This window comes from Erpetoichthys calabaricus, chromosome 7 (genome assembly GCF_900747795.2).
Source record: "Erpetoichthys calabaricus chromosome 7, fErpCal1.3, whole genome shotgun sequence".
Lineage (NCBI taxonomy): Eukaryota > Metazoa > Chordata > Cladistia > Polypteriformes > Polypteridae > Erpetoichthys > Erpetoichthys calabaricus.
In genome coordinates, this window is record NC_041400.2 from 149,789,504 (window position 1) to 149,806,682 (window position 17,179).

General features: G+C 35.0%; 1 protein-coding gene across 1 annotated transcript in view; it reads left to right on the top strand.

Annotated features, from left to right (window-relative positions):
• The window catches only part of dapk1 (death-associated protein kinase 1), a 219,140-nt gene that overhangs the window by 198,256 nt on the left and 3,705 nt on the right, over positions 1-17,179 (top strand). Inside the window, exons 22-25 of the mRNA XM_028805545.2 lie at positions 107-304; positions 1,356-1,494; positions 2,164-2,284; positions 15,139-15,327. Of these exons, the coding sequence (XP_028661378.2) occupies positions 107-304; positions 1,356-1,494; positions 2,164-2,284; positions 15,139-15,327 (647 nt within the window). The remainder of the gene's footprint in view (positions 1-106; positions 305-1,355; positions 1,495-2,163; positions 2,285-15,138; positions 15,328-17,179) is intronic.

Here is a 17,179-nt window from a genome sequence, read left to right on the forward strand (position 1 = left end):
AACTTGAGACAACTTGCCCCGTCTTCCCCTATCCTCCTAATTTTGTATCTGATGATGACAAAAATTTGTAAGATTTTTAATCCTCATTTTAATTTTAATATTTCAGGAGTTGGTGATTTCAGCGTATGGGAATTTTCTGGAAATCCAGTTTATTACTGTGCTTATGACTATTTTGCTGCAAATGACACTACTGCTATCCATATTGTAGCATTTAGTTTAGAGGAACCATATGAAACACAGTTGAATCATGTGACCTTCTGGCTTAATTTTCTTAAGTCATTAATGGTCCCAGATGATCTTACAGGTATGGTGCTGTTTTTTTATTGTTTTACTAACATTATCTTAGATTAGAACTGTATTATTTATTGTTTTTCTTGCTAGTCATTGCTGTCATGTAAAAATATATGGTCTTCTAATGAGGTTTTCTTCTACATTATGGTTACTAGAGGGTGCACTTCACTAATACATCCATCATAAATATATACTCATTTTTATAGTTATGTGCATATTGTGTTCCCGTTTCACATAGCTTTTTCTTAAACACAAAAATCCCTTTGTCAGTTCTGTTTTCATTACTTTTTTATTTGAATATTACAAAATTCTTATTATTTTTGTTATACATTTATATAAAAATACAGAAATGCATAATTTCACAAGTATCAGTAAATGCTCATATTCTTACTGTTTTTACTGTATATTTTACAGCATCTGCATGGTATCACAATTTATAGCAAGTGATCTACTGATTATATTGAAAATATGTTAACATTCTGCATAGATAAAGTCCATATTCAGCTGTTTTATTTATCTAAACATTATATTTTTTGGTTGTGTTTTAGTGTAGTTTAATTATTTTAGAAACTGTAATGTGGACATTTAATAATTTTATTAGATTAATTGTATACATCCCATTCCCACATGCTATCCCCACTGTTTTTGTTATTTTTATCCACTTTTTTAAATTTATGCAGGCTTTCCTAACATATGGTTAGCTGATGGTGCATTTTTTGTGTAAGTACACTGCACTGCACATTCATATGAAAATATGAATGTCTCTTGGTGTTAGTGTAGACATGTCAGTTTCTTTAATAACTAACATTTTCAGCAGTAGTGTGTTAAATACACTAGTGATTTTTCTTATTTTGATTGTCGAAATTGATATTAATGCAGTAAATACTTTATAAAAAGTGTGTAATGACATCAAAATCTGTTTGAAGAAGCACATTTTAATGTCATTTTTTCTCTGTTATTTGAAGATTTATTTCTCAATTATAGACTTTATGCTTTAGAGACAGATATTTTATGTGCATGTAGTTTAAATGTATTTAATTATTTGATGGTTACTTATTTATTAGCATTTGGTGGGAAGACTAAAAATCCTTTAAGAGTTGTGCTTGTTGCCACACATGCTGATATCGTCAATTTACCACGAGCGTTTGGAGGAGAGTTTGGATATGATAAGGAAATTGCATTATTGAAAGAAGTAAGAAGCAGGTAATATGTCATTTATGTATTATTGTTTATTCAAAAACAGGATGAATAATACCCAATTAGTGTGTTTAAAATCTGAATATGTATTAATTTCAGATGCAGTTTTATAAAGCAGACCTAAACTTGCACTTTGAATTTGAAAAAATGTTAAGCAGATAAATTAATGACAAACAGGTTTTTGGTTTTGGAGTATTTTCAAATTTCAAACCAGAGCACAAGATTCCCAATTGGATGTAGTTAGTATTTTTACAGTTTATATAGTATGATTTGGTGGTCAGGGTTTAAATCCTGGCCCCAGACACTTTTTGTGGAGAGGTCTTTATGTTAATGCAGTTAATGGCCAAAATTAGAAATAGAGCTCCCCTAAAGTGAAAAAGATATTTTTTTATGCATATATAAAACAAATATCTGAATAAATATGTTTGTGGAGAGAAGGAGCACTGTGTTGTCTTTTCAGACTTAAAATAGTATTTTCATTAAATTTGTATTTTTTCTCCTGTTGGTGCCACTGTTTTTAAACATTTTTGTTCATAGTTAATGTTCTTTAGCTGCTGTGTGTGTTTATATTTATAGAAGTTTTTTGTTCATAATACTTTAATTTTTTTGATAAGTTACATGTTAATAAAAACTAAAGCTATCATAAAGCATTTTATAAGGCTAATCTTCTTATAGGTTTGGAAATGATCTTCTCATATCTGAACGGCTATTTGTTCTCGATGCTGGAGCTTCTGGATCCAAGGATATGAAACTGCTAAGAAATCATTTGCTGGAATTGAGAAATGTTGTGATATCTGTAAGTAGCTTCTGAAGACAAGACAATTTTTATACTACATTTTATAAACTTTACAGTTCTACAGATATAGTTTTGTTTTTATCTTTTTGTTTAAAAGATATTTTAACCTGAGGTAATCCTTGGATACGATCTGATGCACTTTTATGCTGTTGCCTAGTCCTGTGCCTATTTTAACTATTGATCATTCTCCTTTTTTTCAGCAAGTAGTAAATCTAATTGCAAAGCCATGGTTCTGTTGACACATTGTAAATGCATAATTGAGAAATTTTTTTAAATAACTGTTATTTCACACATCCAACCCTACTTATCCATTCTAGTCCTTTCTTAACCTTTTTTTTTTGCATGTGATTCAAATTTGCCCTCAGGTTGTGGTCATGGTCTCCCATTTTATATAACATCATCAGTAGTCTCCAGTTGCCTGCCTCTCTAATATGGATATCCAGCTTAAAAGAAGTACCTTGTAGTGCTCATCCTCCACTAACAATGAATTTCAGTCTAAGACCAAATACTCAGACTGCTCAATCAAAGGACTCTACTAGACTTACTTCTTTGTAAACTTGACATTACACACAATTGATGCAGTTGATCACTAAATGAAAAACTGTTCATACAATGACTAATCACCATAGCTATTCTTTCGGAGTTTATTAATATGACCAGTCTTTTTTTTTTTTTTTTTTTTTTTTTTTTTTTATAATACAAAGTGTATTCCAGTAGATACACTTGGAAATTTTTGTTCAAAAACAGACATGTCTTTTATAAGTAGGGCTCAACATTGTTATACAAAGCTAAAAGAAGGGTGAACGATTACCATATGAAACATAATTATTTGACAATTCGGCCAAATTTTCTCAAATTTCCATTTGAGAACTTTACAGTACAGGTGTGCATGTTTTTGTAGGTGGGGCTCATTCATTTAAACCTCTTGAAAACTGCTGTCTCCAGAGTAAAGTTGAGGTGCATATTCTGTACTACATGGGAAAGGAAGCCTATTAAAATACTTTGATTAATATAGATGTGGCATTTCACTGCTTCAAATTCTGTGCTAGGTGACTACAAGATTTAACAATCAAAGTGCTCGGGAAATGGCTAGTTGATGACACGTACTGTATGTACTTTTTAATTAGTGGACCTCAGGTTAGCAGTAAGATAAAATATCAGATTTGACAAAAGCTTTTATAAGGCTTGTTTTGTTATATATAAATGAAGTGAACCTAATGTTTGTTTTATTCTCATTGTCATCTTGCCTTTTTAATATATTAACTAGGGGGGCTCTGCCCCCTGCTCGCTTTGATTGCCCACCCTCGGGTTTGTTTTACCGGATATACAATTTAAAGCAATTGTTATGGGAATTGTTACATATGCATTATTTTCACTTTTAATTTAAACTTTGGTAAAAATAATATTTGAAATTAACTTTTCTTCAAGAACACATTGAATTTTGATTGGACTTTTTGATTGGACTTACATCGTGACAATGCCTGTGAGTGAATATTGTTTCTTTCTCTCTAATAAATAAAACAACTTTTTCGAATTTTCGTCTATGATAAAATTTATAAGAGCTAAGAGTGCAGGAAGTGTGTCTGACAAAAGCACTCACATGACTGAGGTTAGATGACCGTGGTCTTGTTTGAAAATAGTTGTAAGGTAGGGCGTGACTTGAAAGAATCTCATGTTAAAAGTCTCCATCTCATGGGAGTTCATACCACACCAACGTTTTTGGAATCTTTTCATTCTCGCTGGCAACACGAATTAGACGATCAACAATTCTCCGACTTAAAATTTAAATCCAAACAATATGTTCGATCTCTTTTCGCTGTTCCTTTATTTCACCGAGTAATAATTTCCATTTGTTTGCGCTAATGTGATCTTTACTATCCTTTTTTGAGACTTTTGAATTTTTGTACTTCCATTATCTCTAACCTGCTCTGCATGTGTACCGCGCCAACATTTTTGAATTCTTAACGACGTTCTGCTTTGTCGTCTACTCTTTGTCCTTTATTTCCGGCCCCAGGCGTGGTTAAATTTCTTTCTTGCGGGACATATAAGTGTCTCTCCGAGAAAATCACGTCTCGTCTCCTTCCAAGATTTTTTTTTTATAATAGAGAGATATATAAAGATGCACATCACACTTGCACAAAGAGTTATGTATTATGTCAAGATGGCTCTTTCCCTTGTATGAAAAGTATGTGATCTTTGTTCATTAACAGCACAGCTTATTAATTATTTTGAAAAACTTTGTCTATTGCTTATATGCACGTGAACTCCACCTTATATATTGCTTGACCTTTGTGACAAATTTGCCAACAAAAAAAAATTGGCTAAATAAAAAAGGGAGCCTCATGCCTACAAGTCAGCTGATTTTATAACTTGTATACACCTATCAGCCACAACATTAAAACCACTGAAAGGTGAAATGAGTAATATTGATTATCTTGTTACAGTGACACCTGTCAAGAGGTGGGGTATATTAGGTATTAACTAAACAGTCAGTTCTAGAAGGTGATGTGTTGGAAGCAGGAAAAATGGGCAAGTGTAAGGATCTGAGCGACTTTGACAAGGGCCAAACTGTTTTGACTAGACCACAGGGTCAAAGCATCTCCAAAATGGCAGGTCTTTTGGAGTGTTCCCAGTATGAAATGGTTAGTACCTACAAAAAATAACAGGTTCATGGGCACCCAAAGCTCACTGAACCGCATGAAGATCAAAGTCTAGCCCATCTACTTCAGTCTCACAGAAGGTCTACTGTAGCACAGATTGATGAAAAACGTAATGCTTTCCAAGACAGGAAGGTGTAAGAACATGCAATGTAACACAGCTTGTGGCGTGTAAGGCTACTTAGCTGCAGACCAGTCAAAGTGCTCATGCTGACTTCTGTCCACTGCTGAAACTGCCTACAATAAGTACATGAGCATCAGAACTGAAAAATCATGTTTTCTTTTAGATCATGTGGGTGGCTGGGTGTGTGTGCATCACTTACCTGGGGAAGAGATGGCAGCAGCATGCACTATGGGAAGATGGCAACCAGGAGAAGTAGTGTGATACTCCTGGCAATGTTCTTTTTGGAAACCTGTGGTCCTTTCTTTTATGTGGATGTTACTTTGACATGTACAATCAACCTAAATATTGTTGCAGACCACATATACCCTTTCATGACAAAGGTATTCCCGGATGACAGTGCCTTCTTTCAGCAGGATAATGCACACTACCACACTGCCAAAATTGTTCTGAAATGGTTTGAGGAAGATGACAAAGAGATCGAAGTGTTGAATTGGCCTCCAAATTCTCCAGATCTCAATATAATCGAGCATCTGTGGTATGTGCAAGAAAAATAATTCCAAACCATGGAGGCCCCACCTCGCATGCCTTGATAGGTCAGAGCTGTTTTGGTGGCATGAAGGGGATCTACACAATATAAGCAGGTGGTTTTATTATTGTTGCTGATCAGTGTGTGTATATTTTATATAAAGGATAAGAGGTTAGTCTTTAAAAAAAACAAAAAAAACTAATTGATGAAATAAGACTTAACTTTAAAGACTTTGATACAAGGAACGCAATATCAGTATTAAAAAGTGCCTGCATAGTAAAGGCCTTGATTTTAACGTGGACCTGTTCTTGCTCATATTCTCATATTAACGTGTGTTTGAACAGCAGTAGAACGTGAAATTAAGAAACAGCCATATAAACAAAATCATTAGCTTGTTTCTCTTCTTTAGCTTGAGATTGCAGTGCAATCTATTGCATGGATGAATTGATCAATTATGGTTATTTCACAGTTGTTAATCCTGCAAATTGTGTGCCATCTTCCTATAAAAAAATAAAGGATTCACATCTCCTGCAAATGTAATAGAAATCAAGGAAAAATGCAGAAACCAGAGAAAAAAAACATTCACGTGCTTGTTGACTAATGTGCAAAAGCACATTATGATAAAAAAAAAAGCATAAGATTCATGCTTAAATTTAATTTTACCAAAAAATATTGTGAGGATATATGACATACCTGAAAATAGTGTGATGACTCCAGCCATTTATTTTTTAAATAAAGAGCTTGCTGTATAGCAGGCAGTGTACTTGTACCAAATTAAATAATAATTTCCTTTTAATATGTAGTTTTAATAGCCTGAATTTAAGTTTGGCTTTGGTAGGCATATCATATAGACTCATCATATAAAAATTATCAGGTGCAACTGTGGAGCTTGTTTTAAATGTAAGTTTGAATATTCATCCTGAAATGCGACAGACTGCTGTGTATCACTGTGGCAAGTCACCATGAACTATTATTAAAGTCAAAGGAAAATTGTGCTTTTGAACAAAATTGCAGTATTTTGGGGCTAAAAGCTGTGAGCAATGGTCTTATGGAAATAAATACAGTATTTAGATACTGCCACAATCCACAGTGTGGTCTTATTTCTTAGCTACAGCTGTCAAAGCAGAATGGTCACAGTTTCTACCACTTCATAACACTCCAATAAATGCAGTGTTACTTTTTTACAGTATAGTTTTATTTAGATTAGAGTAAGTATGATCATTTTATCAGCATTTTTAAATGACAGCTCATACATTATTAAAATAGTTAAAAAAAAAAATGTAAGCATTAGTTAAAATAAGTTATTGTATACTGTAGCTGCATAGAGGTGACTGCTATAAACAAAAATATTTATCCTGTGAGAAAATATCAATTTCTTTGTTACATTTAATCATACTTTTTTAATTACTCAGAATAATCAATAAGTATGTCCTGGATGGTATAGTACTACATCGTTTAGCACTACTGTCTGCAAATTGTCTTCTTGTACACGAGTGTCTTTTATAGGTACTCAGGTTTCCTTAAATATCCCAAAGGTGTAATGGTAAGTTTGCATATACATTAAAAATTGAAACTTTGGCTATTTAAGGAGGGCATGTGTGAAAGTTCAGGTTTGTTCATTTCTTGGTAATATGCTCTGGGCAACAAGGTATAGGAATCTATAAGGTTTCATTGATAGGTAGTATCTGTGAGGGAGTGGTGAGTGCAGGCCTTAGAGGAACTACAGTGGCAGCTACATACTGCATTGAATCTGTATTGTTTAACATTTTGAATGGAAGTGCACAAATTCTAATGTTAGTTCCTTTTCTCTCTTAGCTCTATTAAACAGTCATCTTTATCTTTATATATAATACGCTACTGTGGTTGTTCGTTTGTCTGTCCAGGATTTTAAATCACCTGTAGCTTGCAAACTGTTTCACCTATTGACCTGGAATTTGGTGCACATATACTATACTATATGTCATGTGACCTAAATGCAAAAATAGTGTTTCCATTGCAGTTTTGCAAATTATTGCTCTCTTGAGCAGTGATATTTCAGTTCTGATATTAATTTTAATTTTAGTTTTTATTTTATTTTATAAAATTAATTTTTATTGCATTCTAGTTTTCAGTGGAGTCAACAATTTTTATTTAGTTTAAAATTTTAGTTTTTATTTTATTTAGTTCTGGCTTTTTTACGAGCGTATATAATATTAGTACAATTGTAGTTTTTTTTTTCTGTTCCAAGACCACAAATGCTGGCCTACGCATATTTCAATGCAAGTTATATTTCAGTCAGCAAAATACACTCACAGTTCAAAATACCATTAAACACAGCTTGACAATCAATGAGCAAACAGATTAAGTGGCTAATGAGTACAGTCAGCAACATCAAATGTTTCAACCCAAGAAACCAGTCTGTGCAAGCATGTTGCTGTTGAGCATTAAACAATCATGCATTTTGAGAGATTTGTTCATGTTGCAACGATGTCCATTGCACAGACGAAGTTCTCGGCACTATGAGGCGCACCAGCAAGACGATTTGTGCTGCCAGTACTGAAGCAGTGAAGTGCAGTGTGGTCCATGAGGCACTGACTCCTTCAGAATCAGATTTAACAAATATAAGAACCCATATTTTATTCACTATTCGATTGGCAGCATGCACATTGACTAATGGTTATGTTTAATATCTCATCAGCATTCTTTACACACACAGGTAAGGCGCATATTTGGATAAGAAAGAACGTTACATTTATAGCGGCAAGAGAGAGTGGAGAGAGCGCATTTGCTCTGCACCCTCCATATGTTCTAAATTTGTCGTTGCAATTTCACAATTAATACTCATTCAGTACAAATGAAAGTATAAAGTGGTGTACAAAAAACGGATTTCAATTTTGACCTTAATTGAAATATTTAGTTGTTTTTAAAAGATTTTAATTCTTATGCTTTAATCAATTTTAATACAGACTGTTCAACAAAAGGATAACAAGAAAAGCAAACGAATATTTTATTTAAGGTCAAAATTTAGTTTTTAAATATTGGATTGTTTTTTTTCTTAGTCTAATCCCATTTTTTATAAAATTGAAACCCATTTATGGTCTTACCTTTTTTTGTTTTTTTTTTTGTTTTTGTTTTTGTTATTATTTCGCCTTATGCAATTTCTTGTATTAGGAATTTGTTAGTTTTCACATACCCCTTGGGGTCAGAGCGCAGGGTCAGCCATTGTACAGTGCCCCTGGAGCACTTACAGGTTAAGGGCCTTGCTCAAGGGCCCAGCAGAGTAGGATGTCTTTTGGCAGTGGCGGGGATTCGAACCGGTAACCTTTTGGATACCAGCGCAGATCCTTAGCCTCAGAGCCACCACTCCGCCCTACCTTTATATATTTATGTATTTTTATATTTATCTCCGTCACTTTCTTGTAAAAGTCCTCCTGGTTTTCCTTTAGTTTTAAAAGTCTTAATCTTCCATTTTGAAGTTGGAAGAAAAAATAAAAATAAACGGACCGCTGCACTGCACTTGACTTTCTGATATTGCTAACTTATTGGCGACTCTGTGGAGAAGAACAGCAGCAACAAGCACCTGTTGGGTTCACATCTGGCCCCTCCAGTGCAGCACGGTACTGTCTGCCTTACCTTGTGCATTTTCAATGCGGTTTTATGTCCGATCAGCAAGACTAAATATGTCACACACATTCATTAAATATATTAGCCAGACTGAGGAAAGTCAGGGTTTATAATAAACGTGCCTGCAAACATTATATTAGCGACATACAGAGAGGCAGCAACAGGCACGCGCCAATTGCATGCATCAACCCAGTCTGTGAGGGATAACGCAGTCTGAGCTGAGGCCCCGCTCGTCACAACCATACCTTGCGTATGTATTTATTTATATATATTTATATGTATGTATTTGATCAGGAAATGCGCAGATTCAGCGATTTTGACGGTAACAAAGATAAAAATTATTGGAATCTATAGAAAACAAATTTATAGCACAGACCAGTGGGCAAGTTTATTTTATTTTATCATTTATTAGTTTTTTGGTTTTTTTTTTTTTTTTTTTTTTTTACTTTTCATGCCTCCCCCGATTGCACATCCCTGTACTGAAGTGCAGTTATGGTGCCAGAGAAGTACTGATCCAGTTGGTCCTGCACTGAAACGCCGAGACTCTTTATAATCATCTGCACTGTAACTAAACTTATTTCCACGTTACTTTCTTGCTTTCTACCCATAAACATCTGTGCAAAACTTCTCCATCGGCAACCACAAGTGCTTCCTGCTTCAACCTCACGAACCAAATGTCCTTTACAGAAGTTGCGCCACATGACTATAGTAAGCCCAAGGTACAAGATCACCGCATAGTGAACAGCGCAACGTAACTGAACGCTCAGGGCGACTGAACCGGATTGAACGAAAATGTTATTTCTGCTTTTTTTGTTTTTACTCAATTTTCGTTCTCGTTTTAGTCCGTTCACATATCACTAATTTTTATTTTTAGTTTCTCTGTTTGCCTTAATTTCAGTTACAATATTTTTAGTTCTAGTTCTCATTTTTGTTATGAAAATATCACTTGTCTTGAGTTGCCTGAAAACCCCCCCCAAGCAAGCGTAAAAACTTTTTTTTTTTGCTAATTTTAATGTTTTTTCGAAATCCACTTGTTTCCATTACCATTTTTTTGTTTTCCAATTTCAAAATGCGCATTAAGGAGGTTAATGGAAATGTGGCTACTGACATGTGGATTATGTGATATAAGGGATATTAGACCCACCACCATGGATGTTTTCCACATCATTTGCCATTGAACAGTTTTAGTCACTATATCATAAACGCTTTTCTATACACTCTGCAATAAAACACGAGATTAAACTTTTTCTTAGCCATCACTACAAACTACATTCATACAACATATAAAAATATATATATATCTTGTTTGGGTTGAGTATTTATTTAATGTCCACAATGCATCCAGACCAGATGCACTTCAAGGCATGTTTTAAAAATCTGTAGCAACCTATTAGCTGACATCTTCAGTTACATATTTAATATTTTGCTGATATCCAGGGATCCCAGACTATCTGAACAAGTACAAACTGGTGGCACTCAAATTGAGATTAAATGCTTTGAGAGACTAGTGCTAGAACACATTAAACAGAATATTCTAGATAGTCACAATCACCTCCAGTTTGCATATTATTACAACCTGGCCTCAGAGAATGACATATACTTTGCACTTTATAGTATCTTGGCATATTTGGATAATAAACTACTGTGCTGTTGTACTAACAAAGTGGATCACAAAACACCTCAATTTAGGGCTTGGTAACACTCTGGATTCGAACTTCCCAACCTACATACCTCAGCATGTGTAGATTGGCAGCATCCTCAATGCAAACCCTTAACACAGGCACTCTACAGGGTGGTGTAATGAGCTCACTTCTGTATTCCCTGTTCCCCTCTGACTGTGTGGCCAGAAAATGCTCCAATGCCAGAATTAAATTTTATTCATGATACCAGGAAAATAATCACACTAATGTCAACAAAACCAAGGAAAGCAGAAGGTAAACCACACTTCTGTCTACATCAGAGGGAATACATTTGCAAGAGTAAGGAGCTTTAAATTTCTTGGAGTGACTACCACTGACCTACTAAACTGGGTTCAGTACATTTCAGTTCTTGTCAGAAAGGTTCACTAGCATCTCTACTTCCTGAAGGTGGATAATAAGAGGCATCTTCACTGGCAGCATCACCTTTTAGTATGCCACCTGCTTGGCTCAATAAGGTTGAGCACTACAGAGGATGATGATGGTGACACAGAATATTACCAATGCCAATCTGCCTTCTATTGAGGACATACTGTATACTATAAATCACTCTGTCTTAAGAAAGCAAACAGTATAATTAAAGACGTGTTTTCTTGTGCAACCACTTTTCTTACTCCTACCTTCTGGCAAATGATTCCTGACTGTTGGCACTAGCACCAGTAGACTTGTAGACAGTTTCTGCCTAAAATTTGTAAGGCTGCTGAACAGTCAATCATAAGAACAAAACATTTCAAACAGTGTATATACTGTATGTGTATACTATATGTACACATTCTAAACTTTGCAGTCACAGAGAAATTCATTTTTAATAAAAATGTACGGCAATCCCTCCTTGATCGCGAGGGTTGCATCCCAGAACCCCCCGCGAAAGGTGAAAATCCACAAAGTAAAAACATGTTTATATGGTTATTTTTATATATTTTAAGCCCTTATAAACTCTCCCACACTCTTATAAACATTTCCCGCACAGTTATACAGCATAAACCCTTTGTATTCTCTTAGATATTAGGTAAGATTCGTTGAAATTATGTATGTAAACACACTGTTTATATACAGTAAAACCTAAATATTATTTTAAAGATATCAAGCGTCTCCGATATCACATATGTTACAGCCATTACGATAGACAGGCCACCAGCAATAAATACGTACAATGCAAGAAAAATTGTATACAGTAAAATGTGTGTACAGTGACACTAAACATACGTACATGTACTAAGTACTGTATGTAGAAAATTAATTATGGTTACTCAACAACAATGAAACTGCGACTTGTCCAATAACGATTTAATTTTTACTGCACAACGAAGGAGAGTGTTACAGCTCTTCTAAAGGAGCCTCTTCAGACGACTGTATAGCACCGCCGTTGTTCTTCTTCCGGCAGTCTTCAATCCAAATCCCTAAAACAGATTTCATCCGGACTACCGCCTTATTACATACACTTACAACTCGTTTTGCGCCCTGGTTAAAGGACACTGCGGCCGTAGATCTTATACTCTTTTCCTCCTTTTTAAATAAAAAGAATCGTGGACTCATTGATGCCGTATAATGGCGTCCTACAGCGGTGTAGCTGTTCCCTTCCTTCAACATATCCAAAACTTTTACCTTTTCAGCAATTGTTAGCATCTTCCGTTGGCACTTGGGCACGGCCCCTGAAGCAGTAGCAGGAGCAAATCGTTTTGGAGTCATAACGAAGGGCTTGACTGTGCACAAAGATAAACACAAAAGAGCACAAAAGTTAACTCTTTACACAGCGAAACACGTTGATTCTGAATGAGCGAGACGAGACTTCCTGGTTAACGCAGCGGAATCGAATTCCGTGCTCCGTCGCTGAGCCAATCAGCACACAGGAACTTAACTGCGTGCTTTGATTGGGTAGTTTCTCAGCCATCTGCCAATAGCGTCCCTTGTATGAAATCAACTGGGCAAACCAACTGAGGAAGCATGTACCAGAAGTAAAAAGACCCATTGTCTGCAGAAAAAAAATCTGTGTTATATATTTAGATATGCTTACATATAAAATCCGCGAAAGTCGAAGCACAATATAGCGAGGGATTACTGTATACTTTTTCTATCAAAATACCATTCAATTGATGTAGATATATAGTTGAGACATTTGTAAATTACTGCTTAAAATGTCTAATTTATTATTAACATAAGCCCCATTTTCAGCAACTGTTATTCCTCTGTACTTATGGTAAACTGTTAGCTTTTCCACAATTAATCAGTTTCAATGTTACAAATTCATTATTAGGGAAACTTTTGTAACTGTGTTAGCACAGCTGAAACCTGTTATTCTATTCAGTAAGGCAAGTAAAGTGTCTTTCCTTGAGTTACAAGTTCAAAGTGGTCAAAATGAAACCACTTTCTCAGGAAACGCATCACTCAATTGTTTTGTTAAATAAAGGTTATTTCATGTGACAGATTGTCAAAAAACTGATCCTTTCTTACAAAGGTGTTCACTACTTTCTTGAAAGAAGAGGGCAATCTTTCTCTCAGTGTGTCCAGTAATCAGTCCTTTTTTAAGTGTGTCAGATATCTCAGTATTGACAGCTCTGCTCCTCATGTGACTCTTGGGCAAATTGTGAGCACTTGAACAATCTGCAGCTCAGACATCCACCACCCTTTCTTCCTCCTAAACTGGCCACTCTGGCTTGATTATTGGCACTGTATGGTAGAAAGTTACTGCTCTGATGTTAAAAGCAGCTATCAGGAGATGCATATTTGTTGCGAACAAAAATTGAAAACATACTTTCCTGAGCACTGAAATTTGTTTTTGTAAACCAGAGGGCTAAACTGTTGTTGGCAAAGAATTGTAAGGAGCTGTTCACCAAGATGGCATTATACAACCAGAGGCAAAAGAGTAGACAGAGTCAAAATGAAACCGCAAAAGTCAAAACCAGAATGCTGAAAAAGCCACTTTCTGATAGTACTTGTTCACTTTATTAATCCTTATTTCGAACAAAGGAGCTAGTGCTGTTTCACTGTTATTTATCAGCTAGTATCAGGATGGTGAGCCATAGAAACCAAGAAAGGTCCCCTAGAATCCTGTTGTCTGCCATTAGGAAATAAAATGAAACGTTGTCAGACAAGAAGATAAAATTCAGACTCATCTGAAAGTGAAGCTTGGAACTTAGCTTTCAAAATATTACATTTTTATAACCTAAAAAGCAGAGCACAAAAAGTAGTCCAAATGGGTTTCCCAATTCTCAACACTGACATTGCAAAATTGGGAAACAAAATTAAGCTTTCTTTGGCCATCTTTTAAAGAAAATTAAGGGAGATTCAACTTTGCCACAGTCTTTACTGCCATCTAGCGAAAAAGCTAAATAATACATTCTAAGTGACATTTCTCAACATTTAGTCTACTACCCTTTTTGTCGACATAAGAATAAATTGGTAGTCCTCTTCATGTTTTATCAGTAGTGATATAGAAGGGTGCTGTGAGTTGGTGTCCATGTAGCGTTTTTTATGTCATAGCGCTTCCCTCCAGAAAGATACATACCTTCAGTCTTACAGGGCTGGTCCTTGGTTTGGATGTTTTATTGCTGATAAATAACGCACCTTACTGTTGTTAAAATCATTTGCGGTTTTACTTTCACTAACAACAATGTGATGACAAAAACAGTATGTCGAAAGTTTATAAAAATGTGAGTTGCTGGTGAAAGAGAGATCAGGAGTATATACAGTAAATCCTCTCTGTTAACCATGACATCCATATGGGACATCACCACTCCTCACTAAGGCACAGTAAATTCAATTTTCATTTTATTATACAGGATTTATGTATTTTATTTATTGTTTTCAAGTTTTAGTTTATTATTTAGGGCATTTACTTGTGTTATTTTTGACATCAAATGATGTGTATTTGCTGCTTAAGTTTATCAAAGTGGGTATTGTTTTAGGGTCTGGTTAATTCACCTTCCATTATTTCTAATGGAGAAAACTGATTCAGACTTTGATCAATTCAGAGTTCAAACAAAACTCAAATTAATTAAATTTGAAGTACAAGGCACCACTGAATTTAAATCCCAAATAAACTGATATTTAAAAAGTTTAAGAAGTTTAAAAAAAATTAATATTTTTATTTTCCTTAGTTTATCTATTATTTAAAGCTAGTTTATGTATTTTTAAAGTTCTGGAAGGAGGAGAAAAGAATGTTCTTGAAATTGGCATTTAAAGGAAAACCTGCTGTGAAGTTGCTCCTGCTTTATTTAGTCTTTTTTTTTCTTTTTTTTCCCCCCCAGTCTTGTCCTCCAATGACTATTCTTTGTGAGAAAATCATTTCCACTCTACCTTTCTGGAGAAAAATGAATGGACCAAATCAAGTAATGTCATGGCAACAGTTTGTTTTTGATGTTCAGGAGCAAATTAACCCCTTAATCAGTGAAGATGACCTTCGGGAGATAGCCTTGCAGTTGCACAGTATGGGAGAGGTGAGATGTACATGCTTTACAGGTTTGAGTTATCTGGTAACTGAATTTAGCTCCAGACTAACTACTTAAGGCAATGGAGTGTGTGTCTGGCCTCTTAGTTTTCTATTATTTGTAGTTGCAGTGTTTGTTGAGTATAATATAAGCAGATACTGTTAATTTTAAAGGATACATATTAAAATATTAATGAATCACATTGTTAAAGTACTAAGTAGTTAGTGATAATTTCTTATACTGTACATTGATATCTCTTTCATGGTTATCAGAAGCAGTGTTGTTCAGCTTGGCCTGACCCATCACAAGAAGTGTTGGGGACCTTATTAAGCAGTCTAGTAAAATAGTTGGCATACAGGAACACTGAAGAGTTAAAATGACTTTTCAATACAGTGCCCACCATACTATCAGCAGATAGTCACACTTTTCAGATGCTGCAACCTGGCCAAGGACCACTGCAGGTGTGCCGTTGATACCAACAGCTGCTAACTTGCTGCTTGGCAATGAACCACAGCCTTTGCATTCTACAGATAGGAATCACAAGTCTCCTGACTGGCCAGGCTAACTCCACTGGGGGAAGTGCAGTCACATCGTTATAAATTAGCATGACTGGGAGGGGCAGATTCAGAGTTAACACAGCATGGCATGAAAGCTGCACACTACTTATTGAGTGTAGGATCACATTCTGCAGAATTTAGTCTGGGATATCAATCCCAGAAAAACCAATCCAACTACATTATGCATTACAAGAGTGTGGGCTACCAACTTTCAGGGTGCAATGATATTGTTGACATCTTATGTAACCCTTTAAGAAAAAAACAGAAACATCCATATAGTGCATAATCATACACTAAGACAAATCCATTACATAAACTGACATTTTAGAAGCAGAACAAAGCTCCACATTATTAAGACCTATAATTTGGCTGTGGCATCAGTTGCATTTTATTATATATCTCCGTGTTAAACAATGTACAGTTCTGCATTCAAGGTTTCTGAGGATCGGGATGGAGCTAAACAATACCTTTACATGCTGTAGAATGATGCCAAAATATAGAAGATGTCAAGAAGAAACAATGATGGTTTAATTTTGAAATGTTTGACAATAATCATATTCTTGCATCTGAATAATGTATAAAGGTTTAAATACATTATTTCGGATGAAGCCTGTGCAGAAATAGTACAACATGAATAGAAGTGTACACCCCGAAAATCCCACTTGAAATCTTTTACTAGTCAAACAGCCTAACTCCACAGTGCAACACCTACATACTGACCATCACACTTGGAAGTATCAAAATGAACAGTGGTTTCTTGTAACTTCCCAATGTGGTTGAACATTTAAATTATAAACTTGTGAATTTTTGCAGTATTTATCGAATTTCTTTTCACTTAGTTATTCTTGTTAACATATTATGCTTTTCATCCCCTGGATTAGAAATGACCATTTAAGTGAAGTTTCATTTAAATTAATAGCCTCATCTTTTCCTATTAATCTTTCTTACCATGATGAAAACTTTAACATGACCTGCTTCTTACACTCTCATGTTTAGGTGCAGTTGAGATTATCTTGATTTGATCTGTGTTTCAGTTTATAAAAGATAAGCAGTAACCTCACTAGTGATTGTGAGCAGCTGCCTATAAATGTTAGGCAGTATTTACCTTGTGCATTCCATGAAGTCCGAAATTGTAGTATTTTTGGCATAAAACTAGAAAATTACCAGATTATTGCAAATTAATTAAATAAACGTTAGTAAAAGTATATATATTACAAGAAGAAGCGAGCAGAATAAAAATTTTCTAAAATTATAATATCTTAAAAGATGCACTACGCCCTCTGTTGTTTGTTTCATTCAATAAA